The sequence below is a fragment of the Cervus canadensis genome, chromosome X (genome assembly GCF_019320065.1).
Source record: "Cervus canadensis isolate Bull #8, Minnesota chromosome X, ASM1932006v1, whole genome shotgun sequence".
Classification (NCBI taxonomy): domain Eukaryota; kingdom Metazoa; phylum Chordata; class Mammalia; order Artiodactyla; family Cervidae; genus Cervus; species Cervus canadensis.
This window is the reverse complement of record NC_057419.1, coordinates 68,925,394-68,950,530: the sequence shown is the minus strand read 5'-3', so window position 1 is coordinate 68,950,530 and position 25,137 is coordinate 68,925,394. Positions and strand designations below refer to the sequence as shown.

The 25,137-nt window shown below is 41.5% G+C and overlaps 1 protein-coding gene across 14 annotated transcripts in view; it reads right to left on the bottom strand.

The window, feature by feature from the left end:
* DMD (dystrophin) overlaps positions 1 to 25,137 on the bottom strand; it is a 2,532,480-nt gene that overhangs the window by 141,125 nt on the left and 2,366,218 nt on the right. For 10 of the 14 annotated variants that reach the window (XM_043457704.1, XM_043457699.1, XM_043457698.1 and 7 more), the window contains one exon: positions 5,042 to 5,103. In XM_043457704.1, coding sequence (XP_043313639.1) covers positions 5,042 to 5,103 — 62 coding nt within the window. Of the gene's footprint in view, positions 1 to 5,041; positions 5,104 to 11,142; positions 11,300 to 25,137 lie in introns of those variants that run through there. The other 4 variants (XM_043457709.1, XM_043457712.1, XM_043457710.1 and 1 more) reach the window with 2 other exon arrangements.

Here is a 25,137-nt window from a genome sequence, read left to right as displayed (position 1 = left end):
GTTTTAAATCACCGAGATAACCGTTTGGAACAACAATCTTGCCATTCCATTTGTAAAGATGCTAATGGAAACCTGAAATTCACCTCATGAATGGAACATATTATTATGTCTAAGAAATGTGGAAGAATATGCCTCTCAACAGCAAATAGAGGGCCCAGCAGGTATATTTCCAGAGAGCCTCCCTACTAGAGGGTGGCAGCTTGCCCTCACTTTGCCTGTAAGACAGGAATAGGTGGCAGAATCTTCTTCCTATTGGGTGTTTGCCAAGAATGTGCATTTTTAAATAGAGGGGTGATTAAACTTTTAGAAATCCATTTGTCTGCAAAATCAGCCAAAGGTACTTCTTGAAAATTATAATCACAACAAGTTTTGGAAACAACCTGACCCACTCAGCCCAAAGCAAGAGAAAAACAAAATTCTTCAGCATTTTGGTCCAATACCCTCATTCTAAGGATAAGGATAATAAAGCCACGTCAAAAACAAAACAGAACAAAACATGGCAAATTTTGTTTTTTAATATGCCACTCACCCCACCACATTCAGGGTAGTCAGAGAAAAATACTGAAAGAAAATTGCTTTTTGAGTTGTTCTTATTGATTTCTTTGTGCAAACAAAACAATGCTTTTGCCAAACCGTTAATGTTGCGTATAAAAATTTTTGGAGCCATTCCAGTGCTCCACTTCTTAATGACTGTCAGGTCACCACTGTGAACATTTAAAGTATTTCTTTACTATACCTTGTGTTGTGTTTGTGTGGGAGCCTGACAATTTCTTCCTTCATAACTTGGAATTTGTTAAACATGTACACAGTTTAAACCAAGGGGAAAACACAGTATTTTTAAACTTTGATGAAAACTCACTCAAAAAAGCTATTTTAGATCTGTTGAGAATAACTTGAAAATAATTATTTTACATTTTTTTATAATAAGCTAGTCTTATCTTCTTTACTACTCAATTTTTTTTTCTTTTACTACTCAATTTTTTAAGTCGGCTTTTTATGAATGTACATATCTGAAGACTAACAACACATGAGATGATCTCTTTGTGTTTAAATTTATCTGATAAAATTTAGGGGAATCAGGACTTAAATTTTGTCTATGTATGTGTGATGTGGGGGAAGGTATATATGTGACTATTGCTGCCTGTATGTCACAGGTTCTCATTGGTTAATGAATTAGAACTCTAGGGACTCTAAGGAAAGGGATAGATAGTACAGATGAATAAAATTTTCCTGTTAAATATAGTATTGTAAATAGTATAAACTTACTGTAGAAAGTCAGAAAAGAAGAATGAAAAAGAAAATCACCTAAGAATTGTACTATGTAGAGATCTGCAAGATTAACATTTTGAGTAATCACATAGCCTTCCATCAGTTAATGCTCAGGTGCTGTTTTTGCCTGGAGAAGGAAATGGCAACCCATTCCGGTATTCTTGCCTGGGAAATTCCATGGACAAAGGAATCTGGCAGGCTACAGTTCCATGGGGTTGCAAAGAGACATGACTGAGTGACAAAACAACAAACAACAAGGCTAGTAAGGGTACTTAATCTTGTAGGTTATTTCAGGATGTAGACACCCAACAAACTACTAAGTCAATCACTCCATGTGTACCTGGCAATAGTGAAAGGAAGAGTGTCCACTGTCCTGGAATCCACCATACTGTTTCTAGAAATGGAATGGTTTGTTCCAGAAATACCATTCAAATAACTGCCTATCCATAGGTAAAACTGTCAACCCTACTTGTAGCAGGTGCGTGGTAACCTACAAGGACAAACTTTCATAAGTTAATAAAATAAATGAGGTAAATGCAAACAGTAACAGAAGACCTGGGGTGGATCCCAGGGTAGAGTAGAGTGTGTTAGTCCCTCAGTCGTGTCTGACTCTTTGTGACACCATGGACTGTAGCCCACCAGGCTCGTCTTTCCATGGGGGTTTTCCAGGCAAGAATACTGGAATGGGTTGCCATGCTCTCCTCCAGGGGATCTCCCCAACCCAGGGATCGAACCCAGGTTTCCCGCATTGCAGGCAGATTCTTTATCGCTGAGCCTGGCACATGGTTTCTCTCTACCTGACTTCACCACTCTGTGAAAGAAGGCTGTTGACACCCTCTACCAGGCATGATGGTTGCTGACATCCATTTCCATGTGCGGCACAAGGAGGCTCTCAATAACTGGAAGATGTTACATAATGTGTCACCATTTGAATAAAAGTCTGGGAAACAGGATTTGTAACAAAAAAATGGGAAATATAAGTTTTGAAAGCTGAAAATCAAATGTTAACACTTAGTTCATTCCCAAGATGTTTGTTGTTAGGAGGGCAAAACACAAAATTTCAAAAAGGGGGGGAATGAATGGTGGTGGAATTGACCACATATTTATGATGGCAGCATTTTATTCCATGTAGATGACCTCAATTAAGTTGATTTCATCAAAGAATAAGTCTGCTAACAAATGAGCTCTAAATTTCCCTGCAACTGTAAAATAACATTATCTTCCACAGTCAGGTGATTTGCCCAGGGTTAGTAACCATGCCAGATTACCAGCTTGAATGATCAAGCTACTGAGAAAACTTTAGAAATATGATGATAAAAAGCATATTTAATTCTGATTGAAGATGCAAACACCTCTTCACTGAGAGTTCATAATTAGCTCTGTATCAACCATGTTTGTGAATTCTCATTGCAGAGTACTTCAAAGTAAGCTGGTAGAGTGTACAATGCAATGAAATGGAAAGATGGCCGAGGTACAATTCCTTTAGCTGAATAAAAAATGATTACAAAAAGAATGATTCAACTTTTGTAAAAATGTATGCATAGAGAGAAATTTTTGAGGATACCTGCTAGATGGTTACACATTAGTTAGCTAAGAGATGGGTAACAGATGATTTATCTTTTCTTTTTCTGGTAGCTTATTTATATTTTTTAAACATTTAAAAACTTGAACAAGTATTGATTCTATAATAATTATAATTTTTCATCTTTTTGTGCATATGGAATCTTAGCTCCCTGTCAATCCCTGAACCACCAGAGAAGTCCCTCTCATTTTTAAATAAAAGTCAAGTAAAATTTTATAACTAAAGATCACTGTGATTAGAACAGGAAAAATTACAAGCGGGTTGAGACCCTGTAAACCAGAGGTTATAATCAGTAGGTCCAGTTTAAATAAGCTCTTTACTGAAAGATTTCAAGTTTGTCTTGAAAAATCCAGAGCCTTGAGAGCACTGGGCTAGGATGACCAGCTCCCTCAGCACAGCCACTGCCTACTTCAGATGAAGTCTCATTCTCTCATTTACCAAAATGTAAGCATTCAAGTTTTCCACCTGTGGTCTTAACAATGCAGCATAAAAGCCAGAAACCTTCTGCAGGGGCTGAAAATGTAGCACTTGAAGATCAGTTGATCCTGATTTTCCTTCAGTTTTTAAAAGTGTGTGTGTGCACATATGTGCCTCTACACACACACACACACACACACACACACACACAAATACACAAACTCTTACTGTGAGACTGGGCTGACATAATATTACTTGTATAGAGTATCTCTGGCTAGTAGAATTTTAAGTGACTTTTCTTTTACACACTTTGGCTTTTTTCCCCCCAGATTTTCTAGAAGGAACTTCTACCATTTATGTTTTTCTTTATGTTTAATCTTTTATTTTATATTGGAGGATAGTTGATTAATAAGATTGAGTTTCAGGTGTACAGCAGAGTGATTTAGCTACACATGTCACTATATCTATTATTTTTTAATTTCCTTTCCCATCTAGGTTATTACAGAATATTGATCAGAGTTCCCTGTGCTACACAGTAGGTCCTTATTGGAAAAAGTTTATGAAAACAATCAGGGTGGGGGAGACGCTAACATCTCCTATCCCGTCTTCATGTGTGCATGCTCAGTCGCTCAGTCGTGTCTGACTTTCTCCGACCCTATGAACTGTAGCCCACCAGGCTCCTCAGTCCATGGGATTTCCCAGGCGAGAATACTGGAGTGGGTTGCCATTTCCTCCTCCAGGGGATTTTTCCCGACCCAGGGATCGAACCCATGACTCCCGCATTGGCAGGCAGATTCTTTACCACTGAGTGACCTGGGAAGCCCCCACGCCCTGTCTTCATAGCTGGAATTCATTAACCAAAGGGAACCGATGGCAGAAGGGCAGTAGGAGCTACACACAGATATGTGGATACACACACGTTGAAAATGTATGTCTGAGTATCCTGATTCCCATGGGTTTTCTCACATAACTTAAAACCCAAAGAGTTCACCTCGTGCATTTCAGTCTGTAAATACATTTAGTCACAAAAAGAGAGTTTAAAAATATTTAGTAGTAGAGAAGACATGACGATTTTTAATTAAAACAACAACTAGTTGCAACGTTAGGGGATTCAGTTCAGATTATTCCTGAGGAATCAAAAATGGCAGAGAGTGGACTTTCATCAAGCATTAAAAAGACTGGTGTTTCACCCTTATTTGGAGGCTGTGCATCTGTTCAAAAAATTCCAAGTTATGGGAAGGGTGGGTGCTGCCAGGCTCTCACACAAACACAAAACAAGCCATGGTAGACCAATCATTGAAATGTACATGCTGATAACCTGATGCGTTTAGGATTATGAGCACTGCAGTGACTGCAGAAAATTCCTTGACACAACATTTGTGGTTTGGCAAAAGTGTTTTCTTGGTTTCACAAGGAAGAAATCAATCAGAACAACTTGAAACAGTTTTCTTCCTTTGGGGGAAAAAACTGCCATCCATTGCAAGTACTTTTTTCTCATCCTTTTAAGCAACAACAAAAAACTAGTAAGGCCTTTTAACCTGCTCAGATATACTGAATTTTCAGGAATCAATGAAATCCTAAAACTTATTTTTAACCAACCTCGGAAAAAAGGAAAGCTGATGGTCAATTTTGAATAGAAAGGTGCTGCTGTTTCTCACTTCTTAAAACAATCTAGTGACATATTTAGATAACAAATGGCTTGCACACTACAAACTACTTTATCCTATGAGTCATCCATCATTTCATCTGGAGGAAAGATGGCCATGTCCTTACCTAAAGACTGGTAGAGCTCTGTCATTTTAGGATGGTCCCAGCAAGTTGTTTGGGTCTCGTGGCTAAAACATAAAACACAAAGAGAGACTTTAGAATTTAGAATGAATAGTAGAGAAAAAGAGAGACCAAAAAAAAAAAAGCACAAAATGCTTTTCGATCATTTGGCTTCATGACTTCAAAGGACTTCCATCCTCTACTGACAAATTATTTTACAACAGAAAGGCCCCTACCTTTGCTTTCAATGGGAAAAGCAATATGATCATGATTTTGTAACCAGCATTTGTTTATTTTTTGCGCCCACAAGTTGCGTGCACTTGTTATCAGAAAAGGGCCTGGAAATGTAATCAATAATTGAAAATCAGGGTTTCTTCAGCCATCCAACTCGGAACATACCGAAAGGACACAGACAAGGGTTATTCAACTCTGTCAAAGAGATACTGGACATTAATTTCAGAAATCAATCGCCTCGCTTCTCACTTGCTCTCACTGCCCCTGACATGTTTCCCTTACTTTCTTCTCTGTATCCAGATCTCATCTCCATGATGATGTCAGCTTAGGGTTTATCCATTGCCCGACTCATAGATCATATCTTCCCTCTTCCCATTATTTTAGAATGTCTTTTTGACTCAGCACTCGCTACACCACTGCACCTTTTCCTATGGTTACTTGGGTCTGAATGAAGCATTCACAGTTCCCTTCCATTTCTTGAAGTTTAGGTAAGTGTGGTTGCCGGCTATCAGCTCCTGCCGCAAAAAGAACAGAACACCTTTGTTCCTCATTCGATTCCAGGAATAATCCTGGGAGAGATAACTACATATACTTTTCCTTTACTTTGGACCATCTACATAAATCACCACAGCATCATATTTCCAGTTTTGGGGGATTACCTGGCTGGCCTTTGATGCAGTAAAATGCAGCCTTGAATGATATTTTGGTGCTCATAAGCAGAGCCTATTCATCATCTTTCAGGGAAAAGGGTGGGGGGCAGATGGAGAGAGGAGAAATGGCTTAAATGTGGACACTTGAAGGGGAGTAGAAAACACAGAGGCTGCACACAGAAAGAGGAGCTTGGGGAGGCCAACAAAGTCAAGTGTAGGTGTTAAATCTTAGGATTAGACTGCCTCTGTGGCACACTAGCTGTGAAATTTGGGGCTGCCCCGCTCACGTAGGGGTGTTAAAGGATGACTTAGTATAGGTCAGTGACTGATACCTTCTGGCACTCAATATGTGGTCATTTTTGCTATTATGTGGCGCCCCCAAGTTGTTGTTTTAGTCGCTCAGTCGTGTCCGACTCTTGTGACCCCCATGGACTGTAGCTTGCCAGGCACCTCTGTTCACGGGATTTCCCAAATTACTGCCCCTTGAAAGCAAAGCTTTTATTAGTTGATTATGATAGAGATGAGGATCCAACTGTGGTAAGTCTGCCACACCTTAAGACCTTTCACAGGGGGCAAAAGCAGTGCTCAATATGTGCTGCCCCTGTTTTACAGAAAATATGCAAAACAGAGAAACATTTACTGTGGTCTGCTAAATAGAACACAATCACAAATGACACAAACATGTGTGGCAGTTCCCCAAGCTGCACAACTTCAGAGACCAGCCCTCTGATATTTCCCAATCAGTAAGTGAACGGTGAAGGCCAGTGAAAGAAATTTACAAGAAAGGGTTCCTTGCTGAAGGGCTGCTTCAATCTCTTTCACACCTGTCCGTTTCTGTTTGACTTTTCCACAGAGGCGATCTGCATGTGAGGAGTAGACAGGGGCTTCTCAGCCGAGGGAATGTAGCAGAGTCGAGTCCAAGTCTTGCAGAGCAAGACAAGCAAAAGATGCAGCGCATGCTGTAGGGAGTTTTAGAAAGCCCCATGTCCACAATGGTTTATGATCTGGAGAAGGGGTGGGAGGGACGGGTACTTTATATGCATAGCACAAGAAGGCTGCAGCTTGCAGCTTCATAGAAAAAAAAAGTGTTGCTTATTCTCAGGCATTTTTTTTAAGCTCCAAATGAGACTGTGTACCAATTCTGTACACAAGTGTCCGGCAAGGAGAGGTTACCTGCTATGGAGACCACCCTGCATTTAGGCCTCTGCCATTTCCTATGGCCATCATATGTGAGCCCCAGGGAGACAGGGAGGGAGAAGAGGGGGAAAGCACATGTGTCCACATGTACAGGCTCTTATTACACACGCTGTGTAATTATAACACCCCATCTCCACCACGTGTGGGAGGACTGGAGCATCTTCAATCGATGGGCAGAAAAACATCTGTCTGAGCTGATAAACCAGACCTGACAGAGACAGAGAGAACCAGTCTGAAAAGCCACCATCAGTAATGGACGTCAAATTGGGGGAACACGGGCAAGAAGTAACTTGTATCAAATGCGATCCCCAAAGAAAAGAGAAACCTGCCTCTGAGTGACAGGAGAAGAGACTGAATGGGAGCTTCAGGGAGCTCCCTCCCTCCAAAGAAGATTTCATGACTGTTGATTTACAGCTCTACCTTTTAAAAAATATTTATTTATTTGGCTGCACTGGGTCTTAGTTGTGGCATGTGAGATCTAGTTCCCTGCGTGCGTGCTAAGTTGCTTCAGTCATGTCTGACTCTTTGCGACCTCATGGACTATAGCCCGCCAGACTCCTCTGTTCAAGCCATTTCCCAAGCAAGAATACTGGAGTGGGTTGTGATGCCCTCCTCCAGGGGATCTTCCCGACCCGGGGACCGAACCCTGGTCTCCGGAGGCTCCTGCATTGCAGGTGGAGTCTTCGCCACTGAGCCACCAGGGAAGCCCCACTTATTCCAGTGATTAAAAATTATGAAAGAGATTTTAGAAATTATCATTTAATCCATCCATCCACAGAGAAATTGAAATGTCCATTACTGGAAGAAGGAAAACATTCTAAGCCTCCACTTCCATATTCCATTCCTGAGCTACCAGATACTAGTTAGTCCTACCAAGGTACTCATTCTCTCTCCCACTTACTTGTGATTCTGGGGGATCCAAATAACCTACATCAATGAACTCAAACCAGTCCAAAAGTCAATCTTCATTTACTCTCCAACACACAAACCTTTTATTTTGAAGCAATGCAAAGTAACTAGAAAAACAAATCTATACTTCACCTTTGCCGGGTTAGCTTCATTTCAATTACAACCCAGCAGTAAGTGAAAGAAGTGAGCACAAGTGCAAAGAAGAAAAGAATAAAGGGTGCGACTAATCCTCCCAACTAGAAAAATAATCTTTTAATCATTTAATGCTAAAAACGACTGGCAACATAGCTGTAATGACTTCGGCTTTGGGAGTAACTATATGGAGAACCAAATACACATTTCACTGTATGTGGGTATTTTTGATGAATCCAAGGCCTGGTGGGACATATTTAACCTCCTAAACAGATAGGAAAAATGAGTATGAACAGGATGAAACGGTAAACACAAACCTGCATAAGTCCTACCTACATTCTACTTTATAGGACAAATCAATTATTGGTCTCTGATCAATACTGGTTTTACAGCTGTATCTGACTCTGTGCCTATCTTCAAAAACAGGAAAGGATCCTCATTAACTCCATGGGAAGCAGCTCAGGTTTGCCTGGAATATACAGACAATATAGAAAAATATGCTGTGCTGGGGAGGTGGCGGTGGACGGGTGGTGGTACTGCTTTTTAAGCAACTGTCTTTTCTGCACTTCACTTTTCACATCGTTAACGCGTTCCCCATACACCATGTCCAACTCGAAAGGCAATTCTGAATCCTGTTCACAAGTTAATGTTACAGCTTTGTTCAGCCTTCCTGAAAACAGTGATGTTCAACATAGATCAAAATTCCATACATGCATTCACAGAGACTAGCCTCATAAATAATCTTTAAAATGCCCTTTAAATCTTTAAAAAATGTTATTGATTTTGGCCATGCTGGTTCCAAAACCTGGCATCAGATATGCCTCTCTGAACAGCCTTCAAACTCTGATCTCCTCCCTCCGCTCTTTTTTAGTGTGTACGAGCTACCATAATCTCTGTTTTCCCTTTTATTTTGGGCCATGATAAGAACGTAAAACAAATTAAAATACACAATCACTGGATGTGACAAAAGACCCTGGCAACACCTACGTGTCAATAATAAGAAATTAAAGCATTACTCCATCAAGCACAGGACTGACCTAATTTCCTGCCACACAATTTAAATTTTCTCTCACCTTCTTTAGTTTTAAGTAGTGTGTAAGGTTATTATAACCATCTCAGAGCTGTTCCTACTACCAGTGCTGGAATATCAGACTTACTGGAATTGCTTTTTTTAGTTTCTTTAAAAACAAATACTAAACACTTAGAAAAAGTAACAAAATTCCACTGTTCTCCCCAGGAAAATGGCAGTTACCTAATTAAACTAAGATTTCTTCTGCCACCACTGTTATTTGGTACTGAAAATATTCCAAACAGTTGCCTTTTTAAAAAATATCTTTCCACTATTTCCCAGGGAGGAAAGTGATCCCTATGCAGCGATATAAAGGTAGCGTTCTCTTGTGATTTGCAGAGGATTAGAGTTTGGCTTCATATATAATCTGGAGCCCATTGATCCACACACACAAAATCATTTCCCTTTAATCTGGGGATCAGACTCTTTTTCTAGAGAAACCTTGGCATTTGCATGCTGAATGCTGAACTTGGCTGCCACTGCTGGAAGACTCGAAGGGTGGGAATGGGAAAATATATTTAAAAGTTTCTGCTACTGTGGGTATGGGGTTTAGAGGGGGTGGGTGTCAGTGTAAGCATCAGATACCCTATTCTAGTCCCCATTTCTTGCTCCCTGTCACTATTAACATTTTGTTCTGTTCGGCTCAAGCCAGGGCAAAGATGATTGTCTCCGTGACTGTTCCAGCTGTTATTCCTCTTCCATTCTGTTTGCTTTTCAGGGCTTAACTCCCACCCACCCTCAACTTCGGCCAAAGCAATTTCACTTCAGGGTCGTGTCCTATCCAAGATCAAACAATGCTGACTGAAACCAATTCTATGGTGATCAAGGGTCAGAAACCTTTCATATAGCCATGTTGTTTCATTTGCTCTTCTGCTTTTCCAAGAGCAACCGGATCCTCCAAAGAGGGGATTTGGGACAAGGAAATAAAAAATCTAGACGAAAAAGAAAGGGTGATGGGGAGTGACAGGGAGAGGCCACAGGGATAAAGAAGCCGAGAGACCAAGAAGAGCTTGTTGGCCACATATGTTTATTTCACTTAAAGACTTCGGTTCATCACTTACCCTGGATGAATTTTTTTTCCACTTTAAAGTATTTTATAATTAATAATATGTCTCTCTTGGGCAACCAAACCCTTTCAAATCAAGCTTCAAACTTAACTTCAAATTGAATGGAGATAAACAGTGTCCTGCTCTTTTCATTGTCATGATTCGACCAAGAATGACAAACTTTGCTTAAAGACGGCATAGACACCTGGAGAAGGACACCCCGAAATGACTCCACGTTCAGCCCCAGAGGGCAAAGGAAAAAAAAAAAACACCCCAAATCCTCTATGTCAAATCCTTGACTTTTGGGCTCTCCTTGCCTTTTCTTTCTCTCCTGATTTCTCCAAGTCTTGGGGCATGGCACGAACACAGTAGAAAATGCAACCAGGGAAATGTCAGTTGGAATCCTCGGAAGAAATCAGGCAGAAAGTTGACCTTTTGGCACTTGCAGAGCAATGGAAGGTAGAGCCTGGCGCGCCCCTTCCTTCTGCGAGGTCTGGAGACGGTTTAGGAAGCCTGGCTGATTTGCGTCCACACAGCACAGAAAGCAGCAAAAAGCTCCCGCAGCCCCAGTCCCCGCGTGGGGAACGTTCTGTCCCCTCTGGGTACTGCGAGACATCAGCCTTTTCTCTCCGAGCCCGTCCCAAAGTCGGGGGAAAGGGCTCCCAGCGAGTCGGGCGCCGGGGGGGAGGGGGGAGCCCCGGGGGCGCACCTGCTGCGGCGCCGCGGGGGGACCTTGCCCTGATCGCCGGCCGGCCGGAGCCCGGGGTCGAGCCGCCACGCGAGTGTAAGTTTTGGCCGCCTCTGCCAGCACCCTGCTCGTGCCACAAGTGCACGGACTGCGGCGATCTGAGGGCGGCGCGGTGCACTTACCCTTTGAGCTGTTCCCTCATGGCTGCTAGGGCTCCGCGGTCGGGGGAGGGCGTGAGCGGAGTAGTGAGCTTCCCAGAGCCGCCGGGCTCCCCGAAAGTCGAGCGCCGCCGCTGCTGCCGCCGCCGCCGCCCAGGCTCGAAGCTGAAAGCACTGCGGAGGAGCCGGCGCGGGCTAGCAGGCGGGCGGGCGGCGCGCGGGAGGGGGCGCTGCAGGCAGACGGGGCGGGGCTGGGCCGGGCTCCGCCCCTACCTAGCGCCCTGGGAACCCGGACTCCCGGAGACCCGGCAGTAGGCAGTCGGGTCTTTCATAACGGATAGGAAAAAGAGAAAAGCAAAAGAAAGACGGAGCAGGAGATTTAAGGTAGTGCCCGGAACCTTGAAGCCACACATTGCCCTACCAGCACCCCCTTAAATCCTCCAGCGAGACAACTTGTTGCCTAAATAAATGACCTAGGTGCAAATGACCTCATCGCAGATAATTAAGTGTGTGGGCTCAAGAGTTTGCTTTTTAAAGAGTGAAAGAGAAAAAATTCACCAGCATAATTCTTCCTCCCCCCGCCTTGCCCCAATCGAAGATTAAACTGATAGAGCTGTAAGGACATGAAATTCTAGTTTCATTCTTCCTGGGCTAAATAGGTTTTAAGGAAGCATTTGTGTATTTGTGACAGAGCAGTGATTCTCATCCGGGAGTCCCAGGGCCAGCAGCATCGCCTGGGAACTTCAAAATGAAAATTCCCTGGGCTCCAGCCCAGAGAGAGCTACTGAATCAGAAACTCTGAGCACAGTGAACTTTGAGAACCAGTAGTATAGACTCTTTAAATAAAAACCACCACCAATGGTGTGGTACAGTGTGATCTTTTAGTATCCTTCAGAGAAATCTAAAAGGAAACCTTTTCCAATGGAACATTCTATTGGAAAAGTTACAGGGCCTGGTAGTTCAAATACTTCTAATTGCAGAGTTTGCAATATGACGACACAGGTTAACTATGCAAAATTGTGACAAGCTTGGAAATATTCGGACGAGAAGAAAGCCTTCATGAGCACAAGAATTTTTCTCAACCTTCACATAATATCTTTGATTAAAGAGTCCAACGGGTATTTTCAGATAAACTTCCTTAGTGGTTTCATTGTCCCTGTTTGTCCATTTATTTTGTGGGCCTGCTTTTCTTTTTATAGTCTTTCAACCATTTCGTTTTCACTCTCTGTTCTGGTTGATTCATTCTTCTTCAGCTTACAGTTTAAAGGGTTCCCTTTTTCTTTTTAAATGTCCTCTCTTTTTCTCAACATTTCCCCCTCACCCCTTCTAGGCCAGAATATTTGAGCTGAAAGGACTCTAGCTATCAATCTCCTTTTCCTATCTGCTACATCGCAGCAAAAGAGGCAAAAATAATGTGCGTGAACCAAAGGGAAAGGGAGTGCGAAGTTTCTTCATTACACTTGACAAATCACATACAAATATAAACTTTATAGGGAAGACACCATGCATGCAGGTCTGATTGGTGTTGCTATTTTAAAACAATTAGGGCACTTCTTGGGGCTTCCCAGGTGGCTGAGTGCTAAAGAATCCATCTGCCAATGCAGGCACCATAGGAGCTTCAGGTTCGATCCCTAAGCCGGGCAGATTCCCTGGAGGAGGAAATGGCAACCCACTCCAGTATTCTTGTCTGGAGAATTCCATGGACAGAGGAGCCTGGTGGGTTATAGTCCATGGGGTCACAAAGAGTCAGACACAACTGAACACACACGCAGGGCCCTTCTGGCATTGTACCTGATACACTGAGATATTACTGCTATCTTTTAGTTATTTTGAGCCAGTGAATTGTGGACTCAGCTGCTATTAAGGTCTGGGGGCAGAGGGCACACCAGAACTGGCTTTGCGTGAGGCTGTCCCTTGGTCTCACTGGAGATTCTAGGTCTGCCCCTATCTTTGGTGAAAAGGGATTCGTGTTCTGTGATAATGAAGTGGTGTGGTGGCCTTTGCAGTTAATCAGTGATGTCATATCTGTGTCAATGTAGCAAGTGAATGACTTAAATATTGTTTATATGTATTCCAATGAAAAGATGCAAACCTCCCAGCATGCACATTTGTAAATACTAGGAAACATTGTCTTTCTCTTCCTTTCTGGTTTGTTTTACACTTTAAAATTACCTGCTTAAGATTCGGGAATTCTGCTATGTTTCTCTTAAATCAATGCTCAAGTCTACTTTCTCAGTGTCCAGCTAGAAAACTACTCGAAACAATTTACTGGGGGAAAAAAAGGAAAATTAGAAATTACTATTCAGATTTCCTTTTACATTTGACAGATGGCAATCCTCAAAAATACATCTTTAGGTTCTTTTTTAGACTGGCGTTATAGGCACTTTGAAGGCTTCTTCCCAAATCTCAATGTTATTTTCAAAACTAAACACAGAAAGCATTATTAAGAAATGAAAAGGGCATCACAGCAACTGTTTTGCTATTTATTTCAGTTAGATTATCAATTTTGCTTATTAGGGAAAGCCATTAAGAAAAGAATATAATTTATATATCTTCATTTCATATATCAATTATATAGTGATGCCATGTATGATAAAACATTAATTGCTTGCTTGTAGTAGCTCTCCTCTTCCTCCTCATTATTACTATTTTGATGTGAACCACAGAGCATAAAGCAACTTAAGTTTAAATCCTGCTTTTAAAACCTACCACAAGCTACTGGTCCCTAGTACCATGGCTGGAATGTGACCGTGCAAAGATTGGAACTAGGGAGTCTGGCTTCAAGGCCCATGTAATTAGCCACTCTGTCAGGCTGCTGTGCAGAGAAGTGGCTTCTCCTACTGTGGAGGAAGATCTGTATGTTTTCTTGTGTACTCATAAACGATCCCACTGCTGGCTGACAGCAGAGGAGAGTCAATTTGCTAGAAACAGAGGTAAGGAAGGAATTAAATAGGATAAGGTCTAGGAAGGCCACCTAGTACATTTTTCCATACACCAAACTCGTCTTTGAACCACTTAAACGTTGTTAGTACTTAGAAAAAGGAGGACCTCTCTGATCAAAGGGACTACACTGGGTATATCCCCATTCTCTCTTCCAGCTCTGTTCTATACCCTTTTCCACCCTGCTCTGTGGCCCAGGGGGTTGGACCTCTGTGGATGGCATCAATCAGGCTCTCTTGCCCTTTGGCTTTCTTTCACTTTCAGCCAATGGGAAGCAGTGATGAAAGGCCTATAGCAGGAGATGAAAGGGTAGGAGGAGAGAGATGTCGGGGTATTTACTCCCCAACCTCCCTCCTGTTGGTCTTAAGCCTGCCAGTGGCCGAGTTTATGCTTGGCCATGAGTCTCGCTGCGTAGTCATTTCTACAGCATCAGCATGCTCCAAGTTCCTTAAACCATTCCCTCCTCTCACCCTTGTTCTTTCTCCTGCAGTGCTCAGGTTTTAGTAAATAGTCTTTCACCACACTTTCTTCAAGTACCACTTTTGAGTGTATGATCTGTTTTTTCTCCCAGGACCCAGATCAAACAGGGACCCACCCAGTCAAAGTCACCCTCTGGGGTACTTGGCTGGTTGCTGAGTAGGGACCACCATCAAGGAGAAAGTTAACTCCACCAGTTGGAGCTGAAAAGGAGATTAGACTTGGTCACTGGATAGATATTTCTAGAAGCCTCCTCAGGCCCCAAAGGAGATTCTGGCCTACTGGGGGTAAAAGCAAGTCAGTAATTATAAATGGTGATCACAGCAAGAAACAGACAAGAAACAGATGATTCTTTCTCAGGGCTTTAGGGCTCTCCTTGATCTCTGGGAGAATGTCAAGGTAGGGATTAGAGAGGTGGGCACATTGGGAAGGACCTGGTGTGCTGATCCAAAGTTTGACCTGCATGCTAAAAGGTATGGGTGAGCTTTATAAGGAAGGAATTTAAGCATGAGTGTGGCTCTGTCAGATTCGTCTTTCAGAAAAATCACTCTGGCAATGGTGCAGGGCTGAATCAGAAGAGTCTGGAATTAGGACACCAGATACACATTGACTGCGGCATGAGGAGGATCTGAACAATGACAGTGGCAGAGAGTGGGGAAATAATACAGCAGTGTTCAAACTACAGGAGCCTTGACTGATCGGACATATACATGAGCTAGAAGGAAGATCTAGGGCCATGGTCCTCAAGTCTGGCTGCCACTGGAATCACATGGGGAATGCTAAAAATTCAGATGCCTGGGTCTTACCACCCTGAGGTTGTAATTTAATTGGCCCTGGGCACTGGGACTTTTAAGGCTCTCCAGGTGATTGTGACATGCAGCCAAGGTGGAGGATGATTTGAGCATTATTGTTCTAGGGTGACTCCCAAGATTGGGTGAGTAACACTCACCAAGCCAGCACTTTCAGCCAGAGGGGGACAGATTTAGGCAGAAGAGGGTCAGGGAGAGATGATGAGTTCAGTCTTGAGCCTGATGGCTCAGAGATGGCGGTGTGATGTGAAAGGCAGGCGGACACCCGAGTCGAACTCAGAGGGAAGATGGCAGGAATAGAGCTATCCTTTGGACATGGCAGTAATGCATGGCATGGGTTTGGATGATTCCATTTAAGTGTATGTGTGTGTGTGTGTGAACATTCAAGGGTAGAGGCCAGGCTGTTCCTAGCTTCCACCAACACATCCCTTTTCTTCTGAGCTACTTGTGGTTTCAATGTTAGCCTGACTTTACCAGGGTGAAATGAGGATCAGCAAGGGAAAGGAAAAGACAGGGAATGGTCTGCAGTGGGGACTTGCCTGGATATGGCCCTGAAGGACTTCACCACCTGCTAGGGTCCAGCTTCCTTCTGGCTCCAAGAGTCTCCATCCAAACTGCTTTTTGTTTCTTCACTAATCTTAAGTATGAATGCATGCTAAATCACTTCAGTCATGTCCCCGATTCTGCCACCCCATGGACTGTAGCCTGCCATGCTCCTCTGTCCATGGCAGGCAAGAATACTGCAGTGGGTTGCTGTGCCCTCTTCCAGGGGATCTTCCCAACTCAGGGATTGAACCCACCTCTCAAAGTCTCTTGCATTGGGAGGCGTGTTCTTCAGTATTAGCACCACCTAGGAATCTCAATCTTAAGTATATAACCTGCGCCATTTTATAAAAATTCATTTGGAATATAGGTATTACTTCAATTAAGCCTAATACACAGTTTATAGTAAAATTTCAACATTTGGCTATCTATCCAGTAAACACATAAGGATCTCGTGTTTCTCTTTGCACAGTACAAGTATTAGCCATGAACAGTGAATCAGACGTCTAACAAATGCTTCCAGTGATGGTGAGTCATTGTTAGGGCAAATACCATGGTGTGCTAATTAAAATATGTGTAAAAATCCCTTTCGATCAATCTGAAACCCCACATCTTGGGGATATCAGCATATCCAGTCAGTTCGCATTAACTGGTAAATGAAGGGACCTCCACATTCAGACACAGCGTACTTCACACCCACACAAAAGCCTATTTTTCCAGGCTCTTTCCCTGCAGGGAGGCAGAGTAAGCCAGACTGAGCAAAGTTCTCTGAGCCAGCTACCATGTGAACCAGAGATTTCAGCACACAGGCTCCAGAGGAAGTGGCACTGGGCTTCTCTCTCAAACAGTATTCTTCTAATAAGATCTTTCAAAGCTTCACCGAGCCACCTATATCAGACTGAACATCTAGAAAAGATGTGAAGTTTAGCATTTTCACTAAAATCAAGCCACACTCCATTAACCTCACAGGCCCAGCAGTTCCTCCCTGGCAAAGAATTCTGCTGTGTACCTATTAGCCTGCCAACTACAGAGCTACCCAGGTATAGGGAACCCACCACCTCCAGCTCAACGGCTCAACATGGATACTGGTTAAGGTGGTTCAGGCAGATCTGCATTCCTGGTCCACCTTAAGGATAGCTCAAAGCTGTAACTATTAGTCTGCCTTTCCCAAATGGCAGTGCCAAATAACAGGAATTTTAAAACTAGGCAGAAATTCTGACACTCTGCATAATCTGCCTTCCTCTTCAGCTACAAATAAGGCTTTGTATTCGATTAGACTCACAGCAGGTGAAAACCCCAATTAGTGACTTCATTCTGGGGCCTCTTCCTACCTTCCTCCCACACACCACCCTAACCAAAAAAAAAAAAAAGGAAGTCTTTTCTCAAATCACAAGTAGATTAACTCTTTGATCTACCCAAGCTGATCACCACATGAAGAATTTTCCTAGGAAAGTGGGAGGCTGTTGAAAGACGTACCTTTCGTGACTTCATAATGGGGGTTACAGAAAATCCCATTTTGCCAGATTTTATTGTTTTCTTCCAATCCATAAATACTCTCAGGTTTTCTGATCAATCTAGAAATTACAGTTTTTCTTTCTACCTGAATACTCACAAAGCCAATATTATCTAAAGCATGATTAATGGACAGTCTGCTACAAGAGAGAATTATTTTTAAGTTATGTTCTTATTTTGGTGTAGTTGAGGAGAGAGAAAAATATTAAATTTTAGTTTAAACACTATGCTTTGGCCTTAGGAAGCACACAAAGTCTATATTTCATACTTTGCAAATATTTATTTGTCAAAGGAAATTCATCATTGGACTCAGTTAGAGATTTGGTTTGAATGTTCAAAAAAAAATAAAGCAAGAACAGCTTGGGTTCTTAGAGTGATTTACTTATACTTTGTCAGTTGCTTCTGTGGCAATAATTCAGAACCCAGTTTTATTTATGAGCATATGATTAAAAAAGAGCAGCTTTGTCTTTTTTTAATTGTTTTAGTCCTGTCACTTTTCTTGAAACAAGTCATAGGACTTATTATCCACAAGAAAATACTGAACATACATCAGATAGTAAGGCAGCTTTTAGAGGTAGTCATCTGTTACTGTCAGAGGTTCATTTCATTTTGAGGCTTTTTAATTAAAATGTGAAATTCTACATACATTCCTGCCTAAATTACCCCTTTCTGAAATAGTCGAACTTCATTAAAAAAAAAAAAGTTAAATCCTAATGTAACCATTTTTAATACTTCTGAATTGGTTCTTGAGATCCTGAGATTGGGGGTGGGGTGGGGGGGTAGTAAACAAAGGAATTACCAGTCAATTAAGTGAACAAGGAAGTCCTCTTAAATTGAAACAGATAAGGAAAATTTAATATTCAAATGCTAGCGTATGAAGATACTAGGGGTTTTTTTTCCTTTAAGATGAATATCTACCAGAATCAAAAGCAGCTTCTTAATCTTCAGCCAGTGTAGCTCCACATTCTAGCAGAAGCATTAACCCGAGCAAGGCAGAGCTCTAGACCAATTCTGCCCCTAGAGGCCAGTCACTTAACCCTTTGAGACCAGTTACTTAACGTCTCTGGAGCTCTGGTGGTAAAATTCAGACATTATTGCAGGAGGCCAGAGTACGGGTCAAATCACATATTGACTATGAAAGCGATTGGACGGCTGGGGGATATTCTGTTCATGCCAAGTAACCAGTTGGGTAGGTATATTTCCTGAAGTGAAAGTGCTCAGTCGTGTCCGACTCTTCACGACCCCATGAACTGTAGCCTGCCAGGCTCCTCTATCCATGGGATTCTCCAGGCAAGAACACTGGAGTGGGTTGCCATTCCCTTCTCCAGGGGATCTTCCTGACCCAGGGATCATACCCGGGTCTCCCGCATTGCAGGCAGATTCTTTACCATCTGAGCCACCAGGGAAGCCATATTTCCTTAAAGGAAACCCAAGAAGTTCAGGAATACTGTTAGGAATACAGCACGAAATAAATTTAGCACTGTCACTTTAACTTTTCGTTTTTAGACTGTGTATGAAGGAAAAGGAGAGATCTAAGAGTTTTAGTCTTTTCTCTTTAAAGCAAGTTGCAAAGGGACCCTTTCTTTCTTTTGTTTTTTACATTTAAGAGGGAAACAAATGGGTAAAATAAGATTTTTTTGATGGTGGGGGAAATAAATCACTAACCATCAGCCTAAGATAGGAGTAAAGTTCACATCAAAAGGTCTTTTTTTTTTTTCCCAAAGGTCTTATTTTGGGGGTGAGGCTAAAATAGCAAGACTATTCACACATGTTAAAAGATGTATTCACATTCCTATTGGCAGAGAGCAGAACCCCAAAGAACAAGTGAGTGTTGGTTTCATGGGGGACAGCAGGAGAGAAAGATTCCTTACACTCTGGTAGAGAAGGACTCTGAGTGCAGGCCTTGATTAGCCAGGATGTGGGAGGAATTCCCCACAAGAAAGGGAAATGGAGGTTAAAAACCAATTTAACCAAGTAATGATTTACCAAGGGCTGAATCTTATACTTCAGCTCTAGTTTTGTCCAGACACTTTTTGAAGATCAAAGGGAAATATGAATGCAAAGAATTTTAACTAATTCACAAATTCCCAAGAAGTCTTTTTCATGTCCCATACCTAGACTAAGTTTTGCTGCTAAATATTCCCGTATATTCATTTCTTTAAATGACTGCAATCGTGGTATATTTATGGAGCACTTACATATGTCTTTGCTTATCAGTCAAACTCTTCTCATTTTTCATTATCATTAGTAACACCTGGAAAGTGTCTGGAGGATGGACTTGGAAATATTTTAATATTTCAACACTGTAATCAGGTTCCTCTCACCAGAAGGACTCAAATATGGCACTGACCTGAAGGAGCTTACAATCTAGTTGAAACAGATTCATACATGATGAAGCCCAATATCAGATAGATTATAAATACAGAAATGGAGGGGGAAAAAGCCAAAAGAGAGAGGTGGTTAGTTTGACCTCTTGGGATTAAGGGACATACATTTCAATTAAGAGCTAACTAGGCTTACACCATCAGGCTTCATGCATGTTTCTGTTAGTGTAAGAAGAGCTAAAGGAAGTTTCTTAAGTTGATTGTGAGCTAATCTCTCATGTTAATAATTTACTAAGGCATAGATTTTTTTTGGGAAAAGTTAACGTACTGCTGTGTTATGAAATCAGTTAAACTTTTCTGGAATACAAAAAAGTATTGGGCCAATATTGGATTTTATGTCTCAGGAAGGCTAATACACAGAAAATACCAACTGTCCCATTAGAATATGAAATCACAAACTTGATTTATTGTCAAGCTTGTAGTGTGGAAATCTAGGTCCTTACAGCTTGAAATTACTCTCATCCCTTAGAAGCTTCTTCTCATGTGTTGGCTAGAAAGGGAAAAATTGGCATCACCTTGGACAGAGGAGCCTGGCAGGCTCTGTAGGGTCACAAAGAGTCAGACACAACTGAAGCAACTGAGCACATGGCACATACTTTGAATATTCTTCTCTTTGAACAGAATTAAATTTGGGGTGGGAAGAAATAAGCCTGGAAAAGAGGGTGTGGATTAGAATGGAAATATATGCTATAGAGACTTTTACAATAGTCCAGTTATGAGATGATAAAGGCCTGAGCTAACAAAGTGTCACTGGAAATTGGTGGGAAGGTTGAATTCAAGACAGATTATGGGACAGAATCAATGCTGCTTTTCAGCTAATTGGAGGTGAGGACTGGAGGGGAGGGAAGACTAGGATTTTTGATAATGACATCATTAGCTGAGGATTCAGATTTGTATTAATACTATATGTGTATTTACACCTCATGTTCCACAGAGCCTCTAGGGTAACTTCTGAGACTGCATAAATTTCAAAAATTAATAGATAAAATTCAGGGTTAAGGAAACAGAATGAAATATGAAGAAGTGAGGAAAAGTTACAACCCAGATTTGAAGACCACACAGTTTGGTATACCTAGTAAATTTAGTTATGTACACCAGCCAAAATGAGAAAGACAAACACCACAAAGTGTTTGGAGGTACATGAAGGAACTAGAACTCTCATGCTTGCTGATAGGAATTTAAGTTGGTTGGTATAATAACCACATTGGAAAACTGTTTGGCAGACTGTATAAAAGCTGAACATATATATTTGCTATGACCCAGAAACTTCACTTCTTAATATATTTCCAAAATGGATATATACATATGTTCACCAAAAGACACATTTTAGGATGCTTATGATATTTCTTTTTGGTGTCATACGTCCATCAACAGTAGATTGTAACATTTAGCACATTTACACAATGGAATATTATACAGCAATGAGAAACAACTTCATACAACAGGGATGAATTAAAAGCTTAAAAAGCTGGATACGGAGGGGAGAGGCAGTCCTAAGATGGCAGAGGAATAGGACAGGGAGACCACCTTCCCCCCCACAAATTCCTCGAAAGATCATTTGAATGCTGAGTGAATACCACAAAACAACTTCTGAACACTCGCGGAGGACACCAGGCACCCAGAAAGGCAGCCTATTGTCTTCAAAAAGAGGTAGGACAAAATATAAAAGATAAAAAGAGAGACAAAAGAGTTAGGGATGGAGACCCATTCCAGGGAGGGAGTTGTAAAAGAGGAGAAGTTTCCAAATACCAGGAAACCCTCTCACTGGCAGGTCTGTGGGGAATTTTGGAATCTCAGGGGGGAATGTAACTGGGAGGAAAAAATAAATAAATAAACCCCACAGATTATGCACCTAACTGCAACTCCCAGTAGAAAAGTAGCCCAGATGCTTGCGTCCACCACCAGCAAGTGGGGGCTGAACAGGGAAGCACGGGCTGCATTGCTTAGGGTAAGGACTGTGCCTGAATGCCGAGGGCAATCTGAGGGAGCTACCTTGAGATAGCAACCCAAACCATGGGATAGCCGGGGGGGGGGGGGGAAGCAAAAGGAAAGAGAAAGAGAGAAAGAACTTTCCCATGAAAAGCTCCAACCTAAGGCACTACTGGGCCCACTCACAGAACAAAGGAATGAGCAAATACCAGAGGAGAGCTAGCTGGCTGTGGACCGGCCCATCCCCTGCCAGAGGCAGAGAGGCAGGCGAGCCCAAAGGCAAGGGGCAAACTTAGCCCCAGAGATGGCATCCCCTACCAAATTGTGAGCAGGCTCCCGGTTGCTAACCAAGTCTTCCTGGGATCCTGGACGGTTGACATCTGCCAGGAGGGTTGCAGCCAGAGATCAGCTCCCCAGAGGAGACACATGGCACAAATGAGATGGCGCTCCTGCTGTGCACCCAGGAAACCAAGCGGCTGAGACCAGGGAGGTGATAAGATGCGCTGTACCTGGGGAGACTGTGCTCGCCAAGCACCTGGTCACCTGGCTGCTCTGACTTGGGAAGGGCACAAAAACAGGCCCAACTGAGTCTGTGCCTTTGTGGAGTACCCAAGAACCTGAACCTGAGTGGCGTAGACCTGGGAAGTGCATGCCCCAACGTTCAAATCATAGGAGTCCCAGAAGAAGAAGACAAAAAGAAAGGCCATGAGAAAATACTTGAGGAGATCATAGCTGAAAACTTCCCTAAAATGGGGAAGGAATTAGCCACCTAAGTCCAAGAAACCCAGAGAGTCCCAAATAGGATTAACCCAAGGTGAAACACGCCAAGACACATTTTTTTTTTTAGCAATAACATAGTCTTTTATTGCTCCATAGCTTCACCAGTTCTCATCAATCAAATTAACGAAGATCAAACACAAAGAACAATATTAAAAGCAGCAAGGGAAAAACAACAAATAACCCACAAAGGGATCCGCATAAGGATAACAGCTGACCTTTCAATAGAAACTCTTCAAGCCAGAAGGGAATGGCAGGACATACTTAAAGTGATGAAAGAGAAAAACCTACAACCCAGATTACTGTAGCCAGCAAGGATCTCATTCAAATATGAAGGAGAAATCAAAAGCTTTACAGACAAGCAAAACCTCAGAGAATTCAGCACCACCAAACCAGTTCTCCAACAAATGCTAAACGATCTTCTCTAGACAGGAAACAGAGAAAACGTGTATAAACTCGAACCCAAAACAACAAAGTACATGGCAATGGGATCATACTTATCAATGATTACCTTAAACATAAATGGGTTGATGCCCCAACCAAAAGACAAAGACTGGCTGAATGGATACAAAAACAAGACCCCTATATATGTTGTCTACAAGAGACCCACCTCAAACCTAGGGACACATACAGACTGAAAGTAAAGGGCTGGAAAAAGATATTTCATGCAAATGGAGACCAAAAGAAAGCAGGAGTACCAATACTCATATCAGATAAAATAGACTTTGAAATAAAGGCCATGAAAAGAGGCAAAGGACACTACATAATGCTCAAAGGATCAATCGAAGAAGAAGATATAACAATTATAAATATATATGCACCCAACATAGGAGCACCACAATATGTAAGACAAATGCTAACAAATATGAAAGGGGAAATTAACAGTAACACAATAATAGTGGGAGACTTTAATACCCCACTCACACTTATGGATAGATCAACTAAACAGAAAATGAGCAAGGAAACACAAACTTTAAATGATACAATGGACCAGTTAGACCTAATTGATATCTATAGGACATTTCACCCTAAAACAATGAATTTCATCTTTTTCTCAAGTGCACAGGAACCTTCTCTAGGATAGATCACATCCTGAGCCATAAATCTAGCCTTGGTAAATTCAAAAATATTGAAATCATCTCAAGCATCTTTTCTGATCACAATGTGGTAAGATTAGATGTCAACTACAGGAAAAAAACTATTAAAAATACAAACATACGGAGGCTAAACAACATACTTCTGAATAATCAACAAATCACAGAAGAAATAAAAAAAGAAATCAAAATATGCATAGAAATGAATGAAAATGAAAACACAACAACCCAAAATCTATGAGATTCAGTAAAAGCAGTGCTAAGGGGAAGGTTCAAAGCAATAAAAGCCTACCTCAAGAAACAGGAGAAAAATCAAATAAATAACCTAACTCTATACCTAAAGCAACTAGAAAAAGAAGAAATGAAGCACCCCAGGGTTGGTAGAAGGAAAGAAATTATAAAAATTAGGGCAGAAATAAATGCAAAAGAAACAAAGGAGACCATAGCCAAAATCAACAAAGCTAAAAGCTGGTTCTTTGAAAAGATAAATAAAATAGACAAACCATTAGCTAGACTCATCAAGAAACAAAGGGAAAAGAAAGAAATCAACAAAATTAGCAATGAAAATGGAGAAATCACAACAGACGACACAGAAACACAAAGGATCATAAGAAACTATTTTCAGCAACTATATGCCAATAAAATGGACAACTTGGAAGAAATGGACAAATTCTTAGAAAAGTATAACTTTTCAAGACTGAATCAGGAAGAAATAGACAATTGTAACAGACCTATCACAAGCACAGAAATAAAAACTGTAATCAGAAATCTTCCAACAAACAAAAGCCCAGGACCAGATGGCTTCACAGCTGAATTCTACCAAAAATTGAGAGAAGAGCTAACACCTATCCTACTGAAACTATTCCAGAAAATTGCAGAGGAAGGTAAACTGCCAAACTCATTCTATGATGTCATCATCACCCTAATACCAAAACCAGACAAAGATGCCACAAAAAAAGTAAACTACAGGCCAATATCACTGGTGAACATAGATGCAAAAATCCTTAACAAAATTCTAGCAAACAGAATCCAACAACATATTAAAAAGATCATACATCATGACCAAGTGGGCTTTATCCCTGGGATGCAAGGATTCTTCAATATTCACAAATCAATCAATGTGATACACCACATTAACAAATTGAAAGATAAAAACCATATGATTACCTCAATAGATGCAGAGAAAGCCTTTGACAAAATTCAACATACATTTATGATAAAAACCCTCCAGAAAGCAGGCAGAGAAGGAACATACCTCAACATAATAAAAGCCATATATGATAAACCCACAGCAAACATTATCCTCAATGGTGAAAAATTGAAAGCATTTCCTTTAACGTCAGGAACAAGACAAGAGTGCCCATTCTCACCACTAATATTCAACATAGCTTTGGAAGTTTTAGCCACAGCAATCAGAGAAGAAAAATAAATGAAAGGAATCCAGATTCAAAAAGAAGAAGTAAAACTCTCACTGTTTGCAGATGGCATGATCCCCTACATAGAAAACCCTAAAGACTCCACCAGAAAATTACTAGAGCTAATCAATCAATATAG